The sequence below is a fragment of the Camelina sativa genome, chromosome 7, assembly GCF_000633955.1.
Source record: "Camelina sativa cultivar DH55 chromosome 7, Cs, whole genome shotgun sequence".
Taxonomy (NCBI): Eukaryota; Viridiplantae; Streptophyta; class Magnoliopsida; order Brassicales; family Brassicaceae; genus Camelina; species Camelina sativa.
Window position 1 is genome coordinate 26,370,736 of NC_025691.1, and position 19,568 is coordinate 26,390,303.

The 19,568-nt window shown below is 33.6% G+C and overlaps 6 protein-coding genes and 1 long non-coding RNA gene across 9 annotated transcripts in view; 4 read left to right on the forward strand and 3 right to left on the reverse strand.

Annotated features, from left to right (window-relative positions):
• On the reverse strand, positions 62-1,235 carry LOC104702716. 2 transcript variants are annotated; one of them, XR_754081.2, is made up of 4 exons: positions 1,098-1,235; positions 653-840; positions 472-567; positions 62-382 (listed from the first exon to the last, which is right to left on the reverse strand). It is a non-coding gene; the product is annotated as an uncharacterized LOC104702716 (long non-coding RNA). The 2 variants fall into 2 exon arrangements; XR_754080.1 differs by lacking the exon at positions 62-382 and having other exon boundaries at positions 399-567.
• On the forward strand, positions 5,706-7,735 carry LOC104702718 (cinnamyl alcohol dehydrogenase 2). Of its 2 annotated transcripts, XM_010418626.2 has the most exons (4): positions 5,706-5,881; positions 5,973-6,086; positions 6,468-7,138; positions 7,245-7,734. In XM_010418626.2, exons 1-4 carry the CDS (start codon positions 5,802-5,804, stop codon positions 7,445-7,447), a joined length of 1,068 nt encoding a protein of 355 aa, XP_010416928.1. In that variant the 5' UTR covers positions 5,706-5,801; the 3' UTR covers positions 7,448-7,734. The 2 variants fall into 2 exon arrangements, with proteins under 2 accessions (XP_010416928.1, XP_010416929.1); XM_010418627.1 differs by lacking the exon at positions 5,973-6,086 and having other exon boundaries at positions 7,245-7,735.
• Positions 7,841-9,449, reverse strand: LOC104702719 (egg cell-secreted protein 1.2-like). Its single transcript, XM_010418628.1, has 2 exons — positions 8,890-9,449; positions 7,841-7,953 (listed from the first exon to the last, which is right to left on the reverse strand). The coding sequence occupies exons 1-2, from the start codon at positions 9,152-9,154 to the stop codon at positions 7,841-7,843; spliced, it is 378 nt and encodes a 125-aa protein (XP_010416930.1). The 5' UTR covers positions 9,155-9,449.
• LOC104702720 (egg cell-secreted protein 1.3-like) lies at positions 10,090-10,522 on the reverse strand. The gene has a single exon (XM_010418629.2). It carries the CDS (start codon positions 10,502-10,504, stop codon positions 10,121-10,123), a length of 384 nt encoding a protein of 127 aa, XP_010416931.1. The 5' UTR covers positions 10,505-10,522; the 3' UTR covers positions 10,090-10,120.
• On the forward strand, positions 14,439-15,880 carry LOC104702722. The gene is made up of 2 exons (XM_010418631.2): positions 14,439-15,137; positions 15,754-15,880. Exon 1 carries the CDS (start codon positions 14,656-14,658, stop codon positions 15,016-15,018), a length of 363 nt encoding a protein of 120 aa, XP_010416933.1. The 5' UTR covers positions 14,439-14,655; the 3' UTR covers positions 15,019-15,137; positions 15,754-15,880.
• Positions 15,184-15,862, forward strand: LOC104702721. Its single transcript, XM_010418630.1, has one exon. The coding sequence runs from the start codon at positions 15,272-15,274 to the stop codon at positions 15,632-15,634; it is 363 nt and encodes a 120-aa protein (XP_010416932.1). The 5' UTR covers positions 15,184-15,271; the 3' UTR covers positions 15,635-15,862.
• LOC109125178 (ribonucleoside-diphosphate reductase large subunit-like) overlaps positions 17,391-19,568 on the forward strand; it is a 6,114-nt gene continuing 3,936 nt past the window's right edge. The window contains exons 1-8 of the mRNA XM_019227152.1: positions 17,391-17,618; positions 17,849-17,910; positions 18,011-18,098; positions 18,201-18,464; positions 18,564-18,804; positions 18,891-18,967; positions 19,067-19,237; positions 19,330-19,422. Coding sequence (XP_019082697.1) covers positions 17,391-17,618; positions 17,849-17,910; positions 18,011-18,098; positions 18,201-18,464; positions 18,564-18,804; positions 18,891-18,967; positions 19,067-19,237; positions 19,330-19,422 — 1,224 coding nt within the window. The remainder of the gene's footprint in view (positions 17,619-17,848; positions 17,911-18,010; positions 18,099-18,200; positions 18,465-18,563; positions 18,805-18,890; positions 18,968-19,066; positions 19,238-19,329; positions 19,423-19,568) is intronic.

The following is a 19,568-nucleotide window of genomic DNA, read 5'->3' on the forward strand; positions in this document are numbered from 1 at the left end:
TCTTCCTGAATTTAAAGAAGTTCTTCATGAATATTAATTCAAACATTTAGGAAGGCCTTCCTATACTTTAAAGAGTTCTTCCTAAATTTCAAGGAATCATTCATATATGATAATTAGACTACAAATCTCATAATTTACAAATAGAATGAAATAACAAGTTTTCGGGTGAAAACTACCTTTGATAATCAAAATTCTCATATCCTCTCTCTTTCTTAAAAAAATCGTGTTCTACTTCTGTTATCACTGTACATTTGGTCTATTTAATTTCAGGAAGTATGCAATAGTGTTCAGGAAGGCATAAATGAAACCGGAACCATTAATGCATCGGAAATTACGATCTTATGATAACCATGGAGCTGTTTTTGTAAGTTCGCACGCTTTTCTGGATACAACAAGACTGAGAATCTGAGATAGTGTTCTATTATTGCCAAATTGAACAGAAGAGTCCTAAGACTAATACAAACAACTAACCTTCACATTAAGGGAGATTACCCATAAAGACTGTCCTCTTAAGAGCATACAAATGAGCATCAACCTGACTTTTCCGTTTCTTACGAGGCAATCAATCTGAATATAACATAAAATCATCAATCAATTTACACAACTCCTTAAACTCAAACAAATAAACAAAAAGGCTAAGAGGTTATATTACCAGAGACATGTTATGTGCCAAAGAAGTTTTAACATACTTGTCTGTTTCAAACAGATTGACATTAGACTTTTCTTCACTAAACCTTCAAAATCAGGTTTCAAGCACAGACCTTAAGCTTTCTCTCACCATCAAACCCCTTAGCGAGACTCTCCTCCAAATCATGAACCGCATCTTCTAAAGCAGAACGCCTAGCATTGGAATCAGACCCAAATACAACACAATTGAGAGTCTATGTTCATTCTAATTTCATCAAAAGCTTAGAAACATTCCTAAACTAGGTTCTATTCCAATTTCTTCCTTGTTTAGCGAATATAATAACATGAAAAATCAAATTAAGGTAGAATTGCAGATGCTTAATTTGATTCGCAAACCAATCAATCCAAGTTCGGAGTAAACATGAAAATCGAAGATTTAGGAAAGTAAAGATGAATATTGAACAGCTCACGAAAATGCGTTGAATAGGTGAATCGATGATGGAGAGGAGATGGTAGAACTGGGGTTCCGACGACAACGAACGGCGGAGGAAGTGGTCTTCGGCGGTGGCGATATATTTTTAGTATTTTAGATTCTCTTCGATCTTATATGTTTTTCAATTAATTTTAAATGGTAAAGGATTATAATTAATTCATTATTATATAACACTAGGACGTCGGTCCATGCGTTACCGCACGGAAAAATGAAAATTTGAAATGATTAACATTGTTAATTTCATATTTCGAGTAAAATTTTTTTGGAAATTTTGTAACTGAACAATATAAAAGTCATAAATAATGACTAAGATGAATTAACCAAATTAGTTAAATAGAATATTTGTTATATATATAAAAATGAAAAATTGATTCAGTGACAATAATCTAATTTTGAAAGATATTTACATAAAATAAAATTTAAATCATTATTCTATCAAAATTTATAAAAAAATAATAAGATAATCAGGGAGAAAGAGCTCATAGCTGCAACTGCAACCAACCAAATTGACTAAAAGATAAATCTATGAAAAATTAGAAATCACAATTAATTACCTAAATTAATACTTGAAAGAGATGATCAATACAGTTAAATGGGAAACGTCACAAAAGTTAGATGAATGAATAAGTAAATAAAACAATCCAAATTTTTTAACAAAGATGAGTATATTAATGTTGATTAATAAATTGAAAGAAAATAATGCTCAGAATTTTCAATTTTGGAGGTATTAAACAGTAGTCAAATAACAAAAACTCTTTTCAAGATCTATAAATATATATATATAAACAAAGAGGTGTGAAACAAAAATGTGCGAAAACTAACAAATGTGAACATTGAAATCTGGGAGTACGACGAAGAAACACAATTGTTGGATCAAAATATTGCAACTTATAAGATAATTAACAAATCTAAACAGTTAGATGAGATAATAAAAATAATCTCATCAGTTATATTTAAATTGATCCCTAAAAGTGAGTTTGCTATAATATATAAACATATAAATCTATGATTTTATTTATTAACTTGTAAGTATAAAAAATACTCAGAAAACAATAAATTCGAAACTTGTTTTTGTATTCCATAAAAGTTTATATATAATAAACAAAGAGGTGTAAAATATAAAGGTGTAAAACATAGAAGGGTAAAAAAATGTGAAAAATTAATAGGTGCGATTTTTGAAGTTGGGGGTACGACGAAAAGATGCAAAAGTATGAAAATAAAGACGTGTGAAACAAAAAGGTGTGAAACAAAAAAATGCAAAAACTAACAAGTACAAACATTGAAATCAAGGGGTACGACGAAAAAACACAATTGTTGGATCAAAACACTGCAATTTTATATAAACAAAGAGGTGTAAAACAAAAAGGTGTGAAAACTAACGGGTGCCTACATGGAAAGTTGGGGGTGCGACAAAGAAACATAATTGTTGGATCGAGTCTTTGAAACTTTTGAGATCATTAACACAGGATGAGATCATTAATAATACTTAAATAATAAAAACTCTTTTCAAAATCCATAAAAATTTGTATATATATATAAACAAAAAAGTGTGAAAACAAAGAAGTGTGAAACAAAAATGTGCGAAAACTAACAAGTGCAACCATTGAAAGCTAGGGGTACGACGAAGAAACATAATTGTTGGATCAAAACATTGCAACTTTATATAAACAAAGAGGTATAAAACAAAAGGGTGTGAAAGCTAACGGGTGCCAACATAGAAAGCTGGAGGTGCAACGAAGAAACACAATTGTTGGATCGAAACTTTGCAACTTTTGAGATCATTAACAAAGGGTGATATCATTAATCATACTCAAAGAACAAAAACGCTTTTTAAAGTCCATAAAAATCTGTATATATATATATATATATAAAACAAAGAGTGTGAAAACAAAAAGATGTAAACAAAATGGTGTTTAAACTAACGGGTGCCAACATGGAAAGCTGGGGGTTCAACGAAGAAACACAATTGTTGGATCAAAACTTTGCAACTTTGAGATCATTAACAAAGGGTGAGATCATTAATAATACTCAAAGAACAAAAACTCTTTTCAAAGTCCATAAAAATCTTTATATATATAAAAACAAAGAGTGTGAAAACAAAGATGTGTGAAAACTAACAAGTGCAACCATTGAAAGCTAGGAGTACGACGAATAAACACAATTGTTGGATCAAAACATTGCAACTTTATATAAATAAATAGGTGTAAAACAAAAGGGTGTGAAAACTAACGGGTGCCAACATGGAAAGCTGGGGGTGCAACGAAGAAACACAATTGTTGAACCGAAACATTGCAACTTTTGAGATCATTAACAAAGGGTTTAATAGGTGCGATTTTTAAAAGATGGAGGTACGACGAAAAAACACGATTATTGGAAAAAAAAACTCTAATGGAGAACTTTCACTCAGTAGTGGTGAGAAGTTTATTTCCGTATATCCTCCTTTGTTCGATATATTTTATTATGAAACCTCCGGGTTAATATTTTGTAGGACGAACCTGGATACTCCCATTTCAAGTGAGTAGTAACTAATTAATGGGTTTAATATATCTCTTATTGCAAATTCTAGATTTCCTGACATTTTTCGTTTTGCGTAATTACGTACATAACCACCATATATTAGGAATTGATTTCCCACTTATGCCTATGAATCAGTACCATCATGTTCTTCAATCAACGACATTAAAAAAGAAGTCGATGTGGTGAACAGGTGATAATAACATCTCACCATTTGATGTTTTCTTTTTGGGTTAAACTCTTTTTATAAATTTCTTGCTTTTCTTTTTTTGGGCATATTCGAGATCACTCTAAAAGTGACTGCTATACATTATGTTTTTTAAAAATTGTATATACAAATTAGAAAGTCATCAAAGACTAAATAAGTTACCTTTAGTAGATCTTTTCTTTCTAACTTGACTTGTCATTTGGTCGTGCTTACGCTTTCTAAAATTTGATTTTGTGCTGTCACAAGTATGTGGCTTTTTCTTCGGCACTTTCTATTTCCATGCTCATTTGTAATATTTCTATATATTATCAAAATGTTTAATACCCAGAAAGTATAAAAAATTCAAATTCAACTAAAATTTTAAAAAACTTTATTTACAAAAAAATGGAAACTAACCTGGATCATTTATATCTAATGGAAATCCTACATAACAAAAATAAAAGATTTTTTACATTTATACCATGTTTGTTAAAAAAAAATAGGTTAAATAAGTCAATAATAGAATATATATAAAATTATACCATGTTTGTTAAAAAAATTTGGCTTATCCGTAGTTATAGCATCAATGCATGTAAACATGGCTCTCTTATAAACTTTATATGCTTGAATGTTATACTCTTTTCCAACCTAACAAATTAAAAAGCCACATATACTCATATTTTGTTCCACCGTATCTAACAGTAATAATAATCTAACTGAAAATAAATTAACAGGTTCAGTGAAGAAACACTAAAAGGTCATTCGCAGCGAAAATACAAAATTACCTTGAATTAGAGATTGATGCTTGTTAGTTAAAAAACACTTCAATAAAACAATTATTTAGTATTATTTAGTACTCAAAGCAAGACAATTTTTCGAAACTTGTTTATGTAGTCCAGAAAAGTTTATATATAATAAACAAAGAGGTGGACAACATAGAGTTGTGAAATAAAAAGGTGTAAACGTTAATAGATGTGAAACATGGAGGTACAACAAAGAGGTGTAAGACATAGAGGTGTGAAATAAAAAGGTGTAAACGTTAATAGATGTGAAACATGGAGGTACAACAAAGAGATGCAAAAATTAAGAGGTGTGATTTTCAAAAGATAGGGATGCGATGAAAAGACATGATTAATAATTTGCAACTGTTGGAGTCATTAATAATTTTAAACCGTTAGATGAAAAAGTAGAACTAATCTCATCTATTGGATTAAAATTGACAAAAAAAATGGGTTTGCTATTATATATAGATAATACTACTTTTGGAATAAATTAATATGGGTGCTAACTTTACAAGAAAAACTAAGATGTGTGCTAATTAAGAGTATTTATCATAAGTAAATGTCTTTCGCCGCTACACTCCGAACTGAAAACATTGATCTGGGCCGTGTATTGTATGATCAACTAGCAGAAAACATTGATCTACACTCTCATTCACGTCACAGTTGGAGGAGTTTGCGAGAAGTAAAAGAATTACTTCCTCGTAGTATACAGCTTGTTTGGATCTCTCAATCATTTTAATTAAAGCTGTTAACTAAAAAAAAAAAAAACTGAATCTAAAATATTATGAACTGAACCAATTTTAGTGTATCTAAACAAACAAACCAAAAATTATTAAATTTTTATTTTTCAATTATATACTGTATCAGTTATTCAATTACTCATAAATATTATATAAACCAAAAAATCTAATTTTTATCTATACATTTATTAAGTCATGGACAATATGTAGTGCAAATATAAAAAGAAATCACCCTGGATAGAAAACTTATAATATTTCAATAATTCTTTAAATTACATCCACAAATCCTTCATTTTCTCATCTTCAAATGATATAACTTACTTTTTCCCCCACTATTTAGACCATATCTATATGTCCCCCACCCTATCAATGCAGGCATAAAGTGATAAAACAGAACCGAATCAATCATTCACAGAAGCAGAGAGAGAGAGGAAGAAGAAGAATTAGAAGAAACAAATATGGTAGATGGACATAAAGCATTTGGTTGGGCGGCCAAGGACAAATCCGGCGTCCTCTCTCCATTTCATTTCTCTAGAAGGTTCCTTTCCCTTTCACCTTGTGACACACTCGTCTCTTCTTCTTTTTTTCACAACTTTTGTATGTTTTGGTATCATATTATTATTTTGCAGAGAAAATGGTGAGAACGATGTAACAGTGAAGATCTTGTTCTGTGGTGTTTGCCACTCTGATCTTCATACCATCAAGAACCACTGGGGAATATCTCGTTACCCCATTGTTCCCGGGTATACGCATTACTTAGTTACCATTTCGTTTATTCATTGTCCCAAATATTCTTTTTTTCTTTGTAGGAGATCTTGGTGAATTGCAAATAAAGAAAAATATTCTGGAGATTTTATTACATAATAGGATAAAAAATGTTAAAATAATAGCATAAAATTGTTTAGGCTTTTAGATTTAAAAATTAATATATTTAAAATGGAAAAATACAGATATAATAAAATTATTTAACATCATATATTCAATTTTTACATTCATCCAAAAAAGTAAGTATATTAACAATCTTACTACTAAGGTTAGCACTTTTGACTTTTGAACAATGGACATGTTCGACTATGATTTTTTACTGGTTATCTTTCCGCTAATGTATTTTGCTAATTTGCTAGGCATGAAATCGTTGGAATCGCAACAAAAGTTGGTAAGAACGTGACAAAGTTCAAAGAAGGAGACCGAGTAGGAGTAGGCGTAATAATCGGCTCATGCCAATCATGTGAATCATGTAACCAAGACTTAGAAAACTACTGTTCTAAACTCGTTTTCACATACAACTCTCGTTCTTCTGACGGAACCAGAAACCAAGGTGGTTACTCCGACGTAATTGTTGTCGATCACCGCTTTGTGCTACGCTTTCCCGATGGTTTACCAAGCGATGCAGGCGCGCCTCTGCTCTGTGCTGGGATCACTGTGTACAGTCCAATGAAGTATTACGGTATGACTGAAGATTCAGGGAAACATTTAGGTGTGAGTGGACTTGGTGGACTTGGTCATATAGCTGTGAAGATTGGCAAAGCCTTTGGTTTAAGAGTTACTGTGATTAGTAGGTCATCGGAGAAAGAGAGAGAAGCAATCGATCGACTCGGTGCTGATGCGTTTCTCGTCACAACGGATTCTCAAAAGATGAAGGATGCAGTTGGGACTATGGATTTCATTATGGATACGGTGTCTGCGGAACATTCTCTACTACCGTTGTTTAGTTTGCTTAATGTGAATGGAAAGCTTGTGATGTTAGGCTTACCGGAGAAGCCACTCGAGCTACCAATCTTCCCTCTAGTTAGCGGTAAAGAAAAGATGATGACCCTTTAATGTTAGGTTTATAAGCTGTAATTCTATGTTTTACGTGTTGTGGAGGTAACTGTTAGGGTTTTGGTGTTTTTTTGATATAGGAAGGAAAATGGTGGGAGGAAGTCAAATTGGAGGGATGAAGGAGACACAAGAGATGCTTGAGTTCTGTGCTAAGCATAATATTGTTTCGGATATTGAGCTCATAAAGATGAGTGATATCAACTCTGCTATGGACCGTTTGGCTAGATCTGATGTCAGGTACCGATTCGTGATCGATGTGGCCAACTCCTTGAGTCCTGCTTGAGTCATCAGCTGATATTTAAAGGAACATGTCGACCAGTCTCGATCATGTCTAGATTCTGAGATTTTTCTGAGGATAGTTACAAAATCATGAATCCGCTTTCTTGTTGGACTTGTTTACTTGTCTTTTATTTCTATGTTAATAGTATTAGGGTTTTGCAAAAACATCACTTTACTACTTGTTTCACAAGTTACTTGTTTGAGAAACTATGTTCGTATTATGCGCTGTTTCTTGACAAACCCTGTTTTAATTTGTTCTAAAATAATTCAATATGATGGTTCTTTGTAATGGTATAAACACAGTTTTAGATACATAAAAAAATAAAATCCAAAGGGAGATGCTAATTATATCATATATTAAAACAATATACTATAACCATTATTGGGTTTGCATACATCAAAGTTTCACAGAGGAAGGCGCCGGAGAAGAACCATCGGAATTTGGAGATTGACAGAAACCGCGAAGAACGTTGGTTTCATCAGAGGTGAAGCCAAGAGAAGTTAACATTGTTGGAACTACAATTTTGACAACATGGCTTCAGCCAACTTTCAGGTGACTTTCCGATGACGTCCGTTATCGGAATGACCGGTTTAAGGACTCTTTGGATTCCTTGTAATGAGCACTATAACATAGTGTAGTTACTTGTCAAAATCGAAGTTATAATGAATGAGAAATTAATCTCCAAAGTGGTTAGCTTGAAAGCTTATAACTACAAATCTTTGCGTTTGTTCCACGTTGGAAGATTGGAAAGTTTTCCCACTAATATAGTGATACACGTATTATGGGAAGAGGACACTACGTTGCATGATATGATGGACCGGACTTGGTTTAATACTTTGGAGTAAATTTATTTGCAACTTATATTACATTTCATGTTACGTATATTGCATATACTATTCAAAATTTTATTTGCAAAGTCAACTTATCAACTCAAACGGAAGAATAAGTCGGTACGGAGATCTCGCCAACGTGTGAGACTTGATCGCATCTTCACCTCTCCTCAACTTCCCGAGATATCAGCCCACGAGCCCAGATTTTGTGGAGAGCATCTCGTCCTCCTCTCCATATAAATACAGAGCTCTCTCTTTCATTATTTCTCACTTACACACACGCTTGCTAAGGAGAAAACACTCTGAAACAAAGATCCAACTCTCTCTCACTCATCTTTCTCTCACTACAAAAACGTAAGTGTTATCGTCAAGAGTGTATCGTTGCGCCAACGTTCGTTTGAGTCCGTAATCAAGTGTTGTGATACGGTCTCGTCTCGGTTGTATCCTGGGATCCATGTACTCACTAAACAGCCACACTGCGGGGGTTACTTTGGGTTAAGGAAAGAGATCGTATCTCGCCTCCGAGAATCTACTTCTACTCCTTTCTTTTATCGTTTTACATAGGTGTTATAATCGTTATCTCATATTTGGATTTTCGAGGTCCTACAAACATCGCCGGCCAACAATCGGTGGTGATGACTTCGACGGCGTGACAGCAATCAACGCCGAGTTTGGTCTCACCGTTAAGGAAGAAGAGAACGATCTCGTTGGTGCATGATTTGAGTTCATACAGTGCGTCCCAACACTCCATTAGTCCTCCTCCGTTGAGCCTTGCCGTTATGTTAGTGGAATCCACCGTCTCAGGGAGTGTTCTGCCGGAGATGTTGAGAACAAGGAGAAGAGTGACGATGACGAAGAGGAAACTTTTATTAGAAGCCATTATTCTTATTTTGAGTTTTGGCGTGTTGTGATGGTTGAGTTATAAGAGTTCTGTTTTTATAGTGTGGTTTTGTATGGATATGAATCTTAGTGGTGATTTAAGAGTAAATTAAAAGGTAGATTAGTGGGAGGAATGGGAAAGGTCAAAGGATCGACGGTGAATGGTTTTCCAGTATACTTAATCATGCATAGAACTTCATTTAAAGCATGATGAGAGGAAATGTATTTAATATTGGCTTGAATGGAAGTGAGTAACGGGTCTATTGGAGATGAAGGTTTAGCGTCGTGTTACAGATTACAGAAGGTGAGCTTTCTTTTACTAATTTAACTTTGTTACTACTCGTTAATCGTTATTACTTAATGGAATGTGTCAGGCGATATGATCCTGGTTTCTTTAATATTATTTTCTTGTAAAAATATGTACTTTTAATAACTTAATTGCATTATATAGCTGAACTTCTTTGCTAGGGTAATATCATTATCCATCATATATTGTGTAAACTATACGGGTTCAAAACGTATGGTCATATTACCTTCTAATCTATACCATTATCTAAAACATATATATTTGCATATGGTCAAATCTTCGCAATATAAACGAATGTGTTGTTTTCTAGCTAGTTTGCTTGTGTCGAATGTGTCTTACAAACGATTATGGTTCTAAATTAGAGATTATAAGGTAGGCTGCCCAACCGTATAAAGTAATTATCTTATTCCACAGGTTACTTCTCTGAGGTTGTTTCTATAGTTTACTATGCTATGATTCTTAACGGTTTGAAGTTATTCCAGGTCGGTGGATCTTTATCATCGTAAAAAGACAATGGTAATCCCAATTAACGCAAACGTTTTTATTCCAAACTCCAAATCAGTCAACTGACAATGACATATTCTCATCATACCATTAAAATAAAACTATATATATATTAAACCATTACTAATGTCCGCATACACCAGGGAGGAAAATGTATCAAACGTTGACAGGGGAAGGAGCCGGAGAAGAACCGCCGGAAGTCGGAGATTGACAGAAACCACGGAGGACATTGGTTTCCTCAGATGTAAAGCCAAGAGAAGTAAGCATCGCCGGCCAGCAATCGTTGGTAATGACGTCAACGGCGTTACAGCAACCGGTGCCAAGTTTGGTCTCCCCGTTGAGGAAGAAGAGAACGATCTCGTTAGTGCAAGATTTCAGCTCGTAGAGTGCATCCCAACACTGCATCAGTCCTCCTCCGGTAAGCCTCGCCGCAATGCTGGTGGAGCCTGCCAACGCTGCTGGGAGTGTCCTGCTGCAGGAGACGTTGAGGATGAGGAGAAGAGTGACGGTGACGAAGAGTAAACTTGTGTTAGAAGCCATTGTGTTTTTCTTATAGATTTTGTGTTGTGTTGTGAGATGATGATGGGGTCTTGCTAAGACTTGTTGCAATATATATATAGTACTCTAGTGAGAGGAGTTTGAGGTTTAATTGAGATTAAAGGTGGTTTTAGTGGGGGAAGTGGGAGAGGGCTGAGAGTTAATGAATATACTTATCTCCATAAATCATTGAACTTAGACAACGCACGATTAGGAAAGTTACAAGCGAAAAGTTACAATCTCCATAATAGACGTTACTGTAATTTGTAACGGTCTTAATTATGGAAAGTTATAAGCGAAGAGTCGATTATTTTACTTAGACAAATATAAACATTAGGCAGTAAACATCATCAAAGTGGCTGTAGTTTAGTTGTTAGAATTGTACGTTGTGGCCGTGGAGACCTGGGCTCGAATCCCAGCAGCCACACTTTTGGCCGACTTGGGAGCTAAGAACATCTTATGTGGACTATTTATTTTATGCACGTCCATATACTCGCACTCAAACCGTCAAACGTATACTTTTAGGCATCATCTGATTTGGTTAGAAAGATTCCGGTACATGCATGAACTATGTTGTTTATCATTGGATATCCTTTCCCGTATTTGCTCACTTTCAGCCATTTGATCTATACTCATTGGCAAATTTATCATCCCTGAGGTAAACAAGCCATTACCATTATTAATTAGTTGCATGTAGATAATAATGTTGGAACCAAAAAGATCTAATCTTTTTTCTTTTGGGGATCAAAATATCGAGTCTTTATAGTGTTTAAAATCAAAATATGCAAATCTTGAAATAGATCAATCAAAACTGTAACGTTGTTTCTTTAGTTTGTTACTTTATTGACAAATCATTAACTATACCCTTCATGCAATGTTCATGTCTATAGTAACATGTATAATACAAATGCAATGGGGCAAAGTGGGAATCGATGATTGGTGGAGAAACAAGAAGTTTTGGGTTGTCGAAGGAGTCTCCTCCCATATGTTTGCGCTCTGTTTCATGGTTTACTCTTAAAGTTCTTGCAGGAGTCAACACAAACTTTACAGTCACATAGAAGTAGCAGATGATGGAGAGTTCTTAGATAAATGGATATCTTTGTTGATTCCTCATACTACTCTATTGATCATTAACATCGTTGGAGACATGAAGTCATTCTTGGCGTTTCGCATGGGATCGATAACGGATATGAATCTTGGGGACTGCTTTTTGGGAGATTGTTCTTTGCGATAATTTAAGTGTTCATTTGTTCCTCAAAGGGGCGTTGCTTGGGAAGCAAGATAGAGTACCAATCATTATTTTGGCTCGCGATTCTTCTTGCTTCGATCTTGGCTCTTTGTGGGTTAGAGTCAATCCGTTTGTGTCCACAGACGGACCAGTCCTGGAGATCTAATGTCTCGACTGATAAAAACTGATGAGAACAAGGGTTTCCTTTGTTTATCAAAAAAAAAAATAAGGGTTCCTTTTCTATAAGAAGAAAGAAAGCTGCAGTCTAACATGGTGAAAGATCGGAGATTTGAATCTCCTCTCGGAGTTTTAACGATTGAATGAAGCCATGTGATGATGATGATGATGTATTGATGATGATGGTGATGTGTGCTCTTTTGGTGGTGGGTAATGTGTAGAGACATAAAGAGCTCTGTGCAGTTTTACGTGTTACGTTTTCTTTTAACTCTTTTCTTCATTATTTTTAATTGTTTTGTCATGTAATACATAATTAGTGTTTTTCATTTTGTTTCTTAGCGTTACCATCTATGGCCCTTTTGTAGATGATAATCAATTAATTATAGTAAGAGTTCGAATGGTGACGGTGGTCAAGGCGGCTAAATTCGATAGCAGTTTAATCTGTTTTATTTTTTGAGTAGACAACAAATTAACTTTGCAGACCAACTCTATTTGAAAAGATGGTTTTTATTTTTATTTGATGAATGATAAACAAAAAATAATTTAATCCGTAAATAGATTTGTTAATTGTCATTATCCTTTAAACCCTAAATTTGTCTAAAAATAGATTATTAAAGTTTATTTCTATCCCTTCGTTTTGATGTTTTACTGGATCAATATCAGATTTGGAGGTTGAATTCCACATAAATTAATATATATGTTTGGTTACAAATCATTTTAGCTTGTTGATGAAAGAAACTAATTATCCCCTATATAATAAAACGGAAGTACACAACATTGTTTTGTAGACAATATAATTTTAATAAATTGGTTACAAATAGGTTATAGATTAAATTTTATATTATTTGTATAGTCTGAATTTATTGTTTCCAAAAATCTTAAAGAGAATATTCTAAAGAATCATTTGATATCATCTAACTTACCATATTAATTTTCTTTATTAAATTATTCATCAAATAAAATCATTTGATATCTAACTTAACATATTAATTTGTTAATTATTATTATACTTCACCTCTCATTTTTATATATGAGTCTAGTTTGTGAAATAAATAAATTCTCATATTATTTATTATAATAAAAAATAGTTTTATTTCCGGATATACCATAAGATGATTTTTTAAAAACAAATATAAATGATTCAATCTATAAAATATTTAATTTTTATTAATATTATTTTTTAAAAATAATATCTATTGAATTAAAAATTTTACTGAGTAACGGGTCAAAATTTGAATATTTAAATTTAATTTCATACTTTTTTGTTGAATTTTATAATTTTATAAAACATAATAAACTTTAAATAATTTATTTTGAAATATTTTTAAAATATTGAAACTTGATATTAAAGTTAGAAACTATAAACACTCTAAATTGGTTTGTTATAGCAATGTCAATAATATGTCACTATAATATGAAAGAATTTTAAAAAACCAATTATATTAAAACAAAAAGTATAACAATATATTAAATTACTCATAATATAATAACTCGCTTTTTAAAAACCAAATTTACAAAATTATGTCTTATAATGACATTCAAGTCATAAGGTAGAATATACATTGTTGAAATAACTTCACATACATAAACTAATACAACATATTAAAATTTTAATTTAAAATAGAAAATATACAAAATTTTGTATAAAATAAAATTTGACTAGTGTTATAACACCGGTACTTATCTAGAATCATTAACAATATAAAACTTACAAATAAGTCTTTTTTTCAAATCATCATATTTAACATATGATTTTATTATAATATTTTATCCAAAAAAACTTTTAAAAATAATCACATAAATTATATTTTATAAAAAAATTACAATGTCAATAAAACGAATTTAAACTAGTAGTAATTTATATGGATAACAAGTAAAATTAAGTACATATGGTGCAAACATATTTTTTGTGGTTTTTTTTACTTGTTAGGTATTTATAGTTTTATACTATTTTCACAAATTTTTTTGACAGAAAATACAAGAAAGAGTAAAGACCAAAAACTACATAAACCACCAAAAATTAGGAGACACAACATGCATAAACTTTTTATTGTTGTTCTATTGTAAACTTGTTTGCAGAATCCTTCATTGTGATCATGATCATCATTATTCATTAGTTACAAAGATACATTATTTACGGTCAAATATCGCCAAAGAGTTTTTTTCAAAGAAAATAAAAAATACAGATTCCGGAAAATAAAATCCTTCAACGAATAAAACTTGAGCACGTGGATGAAGGGCCCACAAAGGTGACAATCCCATATTTGGAATCGGAATTAGCTTACGTGGAACCCAACATAATCGTGTAATATAAGTCAAACGCATGAATCTCTCTCTCTCTCTCTATATAAGCTTTAAGTAAACCTCATAGAAGAAGTAACATACTAAAGCTTTCGTAGCCGTTGGATCAACGAGACAAAACTTCATCTGAGGTACTAAAACTTGCGACTGATCAGATTCTAGAGATACGATAAACACGGTCGCACTTGATCATTACCCTCTCTCTTTAGTTAAGAAAAAAATTAAAAATAATATCAGGAGACACGTTCTTCTTCTTACGAAACCGACTTTGTAGTTTCTTCCTTTTTTCCATTACACAAATACGAAAAAACGACAAGACAAAAACAAAAGATAATAAAAACTTATTGATAAAAGCTTTAGATATTTTATAAATAAATCGATTCTCGCGTTTGTTTAACTTCTTGTTTATTTATTTTTCTTTTCTTACAGATTAATTCATTTCTCCTACATGAACGATCGAATGGGGGAAACAGGATTCTCTAGAGAATCATCGGCGGCGCCAGAGATCGTGCTCTCTGAGACGGAGATGGCGGCGGCGGAACAGCTTATGCAGCTAAGCGAGGAAGAAACGGTGAGCTGTAGCAGCAGCACCGGTGGAGATTATGGCGGCGGAAGAGGAGGAGGCGGAGGCGGAGATAAGACAAGGCATGAAGATGTTGTTAGCTCGAGAATCGGAAACGAGCAAAACGACGGCGTACGCTGCGATTCTAATCTTGGCCTGAAGAGGAAGAGGGAGATGGCGAAGATGAAGGAGAAGAAGTTTCGTTCTCTCGAGAGTATTTACAGAGCGACGAAGGAGATGAGGGGTTAATTAATGGATCGTAGCTGGTTAATTATATCCATCGCTTGCTAATTACGTTTGTTAATCGTTGTTTAGTAACCTGTTCGATGGTTTTTTTTGTTGTTGTGTGTATATGTTTAGTCCTTAATCTAACGTTGGAGCTNGATAATAAAAACTTATTGATAAAAGCTTTAGATATTTTATAAATAAATCGATTCTCGCGTTTGTTTAACTTCTTGTTTATTTATTTTTCTTTTCTTACAGATTAATTCATTTCTCCTACATGAACGATCGAATGGGGGAAACAGGATTCTCTAGAGAATCATCGGCGGCGCCAGAGATCGTGCTCTCTGAGACGGAGATGGCGGCGGCGGAACAGCTTATGCAGCTAAGCGAGGAAGAAACGGTGAGCTGTAGCAGCAGCACCGGTGGAGATTATGGCGGCGGAAGAGGAGGAGGCGGAGGCGGAGATAAGACAAGGCATGAAGATGTTGTTAGCTCGAGAATCGGAAACGAGCAAAACGACGGCGTACGCTGCGATTCTAATCTTGGCCTGAAGAGGAAGAGGGAGATGGCGAAGATGAAGGAGAAGAAGTTTCGTTCTCTCGAGAGTATTTACAGAGCGACGAAGGAGATGAGGGGTTAATTAATGGATCGTAGCTGGTTAATTATATCCATCGCTTGCTAATTACGTTTGTTAATCGTTGTTTAGTAACCTGTTCGATGGTTTTTTTTGTTGTTGTGTGTATATGTTTAGTCCTTAATCTAACGTTGGAGCTTGAGAATCTGTGATACTAATAGTTTTTGAAGATCTTCAGATGGAAATTGTAAACATTTTGGTTCCGATATGAGACGTGTGGTATCTTATCTATTATTATAATTTTGTTTTCCTTAGACATTTCTTGACAAACATTATAAAATTTTAACTTTGGTTTGATGAAAGGAGAAGTGTTGTTGATATGTTTTTTTTTTGGATCTGATCTTTTTTTTCCCTTAAATTTTTTAAAAATTATTTTAACGTACTTGCAAATGATTTCGTTTTGAATTTTAAAATTTTGAGTTCTATGATGTGCCAACTAACATCGTTATTTTTTACCTTTTCAAAAGTTTTATAATGGTAAATTGGTAATATTATCTTTGAATTTTGGTGATAATTGTTTTTATTTATTGCAATAAAAATCAGATCACTCTTTTATTTTGTTCTTGGAGTTTTTTCATCAGATTTTTCTAGCTAGTACCTTGATAAATTATATAAGGTTTCCTTAGATAAAATCTTGACTGATAATTCCAATAGAGTTTGCATGCATGACCACCAAATTTTTGGAAAAATATAAAGAGTTTACAGCACACTACATTGATGCTAATTGGAATTTTAAAACGATAATATCGTATTTTATGAATTTTCATTCTTCATATTTTGATATTATTGTTGACATTACTTTCATTATGTTGATGAATAAGTATTGATTAGAGAAAAAATGATCTCTCATATAATAAGCCGAAGGTCGCATGTTGGAACTCTAAAAATAATATTACAAAAATTGATTTATTTTCATCACAAACTATCTTATTTACTTTCCAAACAATGTTGTTCCAGTTAATAACATACACAACTAAAGTATTATAAAAAAAGATAACAGTAAAAAACAAGATTTAATTTGTAATATAGAATGTTTTTTTTTCTGTTTAGATGTTAACTCACATTTTAGAAATTATTCTTCAAGATGTATTAGTTGTGATTGGTGGAAATTTAAATTAAATAAAAAAATAATGTCAAAGTTGTTAAAAGGTTTGAAAGTATAGAAATTATGTTTAAAACATTCATTCAAGTTTTGTACAATATTTATAAAAGGCTGTCCACTTTGAAAGCATTACAATATCCAACTGGGAAAAATTGTCTTAGCATGAATTTATTCATTATTAAATAAATTTTGATAATGTTTAAACAATAAAAGAATATGAATAAATTCCTAGCTTGAATTATCCTCTTTAAAAGAAAAGAGCTGGGCCCCATTACAATACACATTAACTTCATGGGCCAGGTCCACATTCAACCATTAAATTTTTTTTGAAAGAATGAACCCGCCACGTGAAAAAGCCCTATGGCTGTCTTCTGACCTTCTCTTACAAGCTGGCGGGAAAATCCCAAATCTTTTCCCGGGAAAGTGGATTAAAAATTTCGGCCATTAAAGGACAAAATCACAAGAAAGTAGAAACCCTAGAGATATTTCGAAACCGAAGCAACCCCTTTTAAGCCTCCTTCTTATCTCTTTATAAAAGCCATTTCTTTCCTGCAACATCGTTGCTTATATCATCAGACGCCCATCACCTGTTCGATAAAATTCCTCTGAGACCTTTTTTTAATTTTTCTTCTTTCTCCTCTGACCAAAAAAAAAAAAAACATGTATGTGGTGAAGCGTGACGGAAGGCAGGAAACTGTTCATTTCGATAAGATTACTGCCCGGCTTAAGAAGCTTAGCTATGGGCTTAGCAGTGACCACTGTGACCCTGTCCTCGTTGCTCAGAAGGTCTGTGCTGGTGTCTACAAGGGAGTCACCACAAGTCAACTCGATGAGTTGGCTTCTGAGACTGCTGCTGCTATGACCTGTAACCATCCTGATTATGCATCTGTGAGTTATTATTTCTCTTCGATTTGCTTTCTGGGTACTCCTTGATTTTGATAAAGTCAGAGACTTTCATCTCTCTGATTGGATTGGTGTTTGAATTGAACTGTGCCTTCTCAATTGCGATGTTTGGAATTATTTACTGTACTATTAGGTACTTCTAAATATGGACTTGATTCTTGATGACATGATCTGTATGATTTACATGTTTTTTTTGTTCTGTGTTTGTATGTCAGCTTGCTGCTAGGATTGCTGTCTCAAATCTTCACAAGAACACTAAGAAATCGTTTTCTGAGACGTGAGTGTTATCAAGAAGTCTTTATTAGTTGGTATATATAATTGATTTGAGTTTAAGTTTCATATGAGTTGACTTGGATGTACTGTGTGGTACTTTGCAGGGTTAAGGACATGTTCAATCATGTCAGTGAGAGATCTGGACTAAAGTCTCCGTTAATAGCTGATGATGTGTTTGACATAATTATGCAGGTACGAAAGCCTCTGTTGTGATCTCAATTCAATTTTGTTTCTTGGTGTGATACATATGTAACTTGTAGATCACTGACTAGTGCTTTTCTCTGGTTTCTTCAGAACGCTGCTCGTCTGGACAGTGAAATAATCTATGATCGTGATTTTGAATACGATTTCTTTGGATTTAAAACTCTTGAGAGATCATACCTCTTAAGAGTCGAAGGGAAAGTTGTTGAAAGGCCTCAACACATGCTGATGAGGGTAGCTGTTGGCATTCACAAGGATGATATTGATTCCGCGATCCAAACTTACCATTTGATGTCTCAGAGATGGTTCACTCATGCATCTCCTACACTCTTCAATGCAGGAACGCCAAGGCCTCAAGTAAATACCTGTAGTTTGATGTTTTATTATATCTATAATCGGGCTATACTTTTAAATGTTCCTGTGCTGATCTGCTATCGAAAATAATTGACATGACAGTTAAGCAGCTGCTTTCTGGTGTGCATGAAAGATGATAGCATTGACGGCATATATGAAACACTCAAAGAGTGTGCTGTTATAAGCAAATCTGCTGGGGGTATTGGTGTTTCAATTCACAATATTCGTGCAACTGGAAGTTACATTCGTGGCACAAATGGAACATCTAATGGTATTGTTCCAATGCTGCGTGTATTCAATGATACTGCTCGTTATGTTGATCAAGGAGGAGGCAAGAGAAAGGGTACGTATCAGCACCTACTTTGATATCATTATCTGTGCAGTATATGGCCTCTAGTGTATCTGATGTATATTTTGTCATTGGTGAAGGAGCCTTTGCTGTATACCTGGAGCCATGGCATGCTGATGTCTTTGAGTTTCTAGAGCTGCGTAAGAACCATGGGAAGGTAAAGTTACAACCTCTATATTTCATCATGTATTCCCCTCATATGTAAATTTCAATTCAGGCTGATTCAACCTCTAAATACACCTTTTTCCCATTATAGGAAGAACACAGGGCTAGAGACTTGTTTTATGCTCTCTGGGTTCCAGATCTCTTCATGGAGAGGGTCCAGAGCGATGGGAAGTGGTCACTGTTTTGTCCAAACGAAGCTCCGGGTTTGGCAGATTGCTGGGGCGCTGAATTTGAGACACTGTACACGAAGTATGAAAGAGAGGTGGATCCCTATTTCATCTATGTATATGCTGCTTCGTTAGAAACTTAAACTCCTGTTATCTCAATACCAGTTATGTTTGTTCAAATCTTTAGGGCAAAGCCAAGAAGGTTGTTCAGGCGCAGCAGCTTTGGTATGAAATATTGACATCCCAGGTAGAAACAGGAACACCATACATGCTTTTCAAGGTTAGTAAAAGTCCTAATTCTGTGGCTACACGTTATATACCTATAACCACCGGTTCATACTGTAACTTTTGTTACTCTACTGTAGGATTCATGTAACAGAAAAAGTAATCAGCAAAATCTGGGAACAATAAAGTCATCCAATTTAT

Excerpts from the sequence above, each read along its gene's own strand:
- LOC104702721 (XM_010418630.1), top strand. The coding sequence starts at position 15,272 with ATGAACGATCGAATGGGGGAAACAGGATTCTCTAGAGAATCATCGGCG.
- LOC104702718 (XM_010418626.2), top strand. The coding sequence starts at position 5,802 with ATGGTAGATGGACATAAAGCATTTGGTTGGGCGGCCAAGGACAAATCC. Across the intron at positions 6,087-6,467 it reads CGTTACCCCATTGTTCCCGG|GCATGAAATCGTTGGAATCG; the intron begins GTATACGCATTA and ends CTAATTTGCTAG. Across the intron at positions 7,139-7,244 it reads AATCTTCCCTCTAGTTAGCG|GAAGGAAAATGGTGGGAGGA; the intron begins GTAAAGAAAAGA and ends TTTTTGATATAG.
- LOC104702722 (XM_010418631.2), top strand. The coding sequence starts at position 14,656 with ATGAACGATCGAATGGGGGAAACAGGATTCTCTAGAGAATCATCGGCG.
- LOC104702720 (XM_010418629.2), bottom strand. The coding sequence starts at position 10,504 with ATGGCTTCTAACACAAGTTTACTCTTCGTCACCGTCACTCTTCTCCTC.
- LOC104702719 (XM_010418628.1), bottom strand. The coding sequence starts at position 9,154 with ATGGCTTCTAATAAAAGTTTCCTCTTCGTCATCGTCACTCTTCTCCTT. Across the intron at positions 7,954-8,889 it reads CACCACCGATTGTTGGCCGG|CAATGTTAACTTCTCTTGGC; the intron begins CGATGTTTGTAG and ends TTGTAGTTCCAA.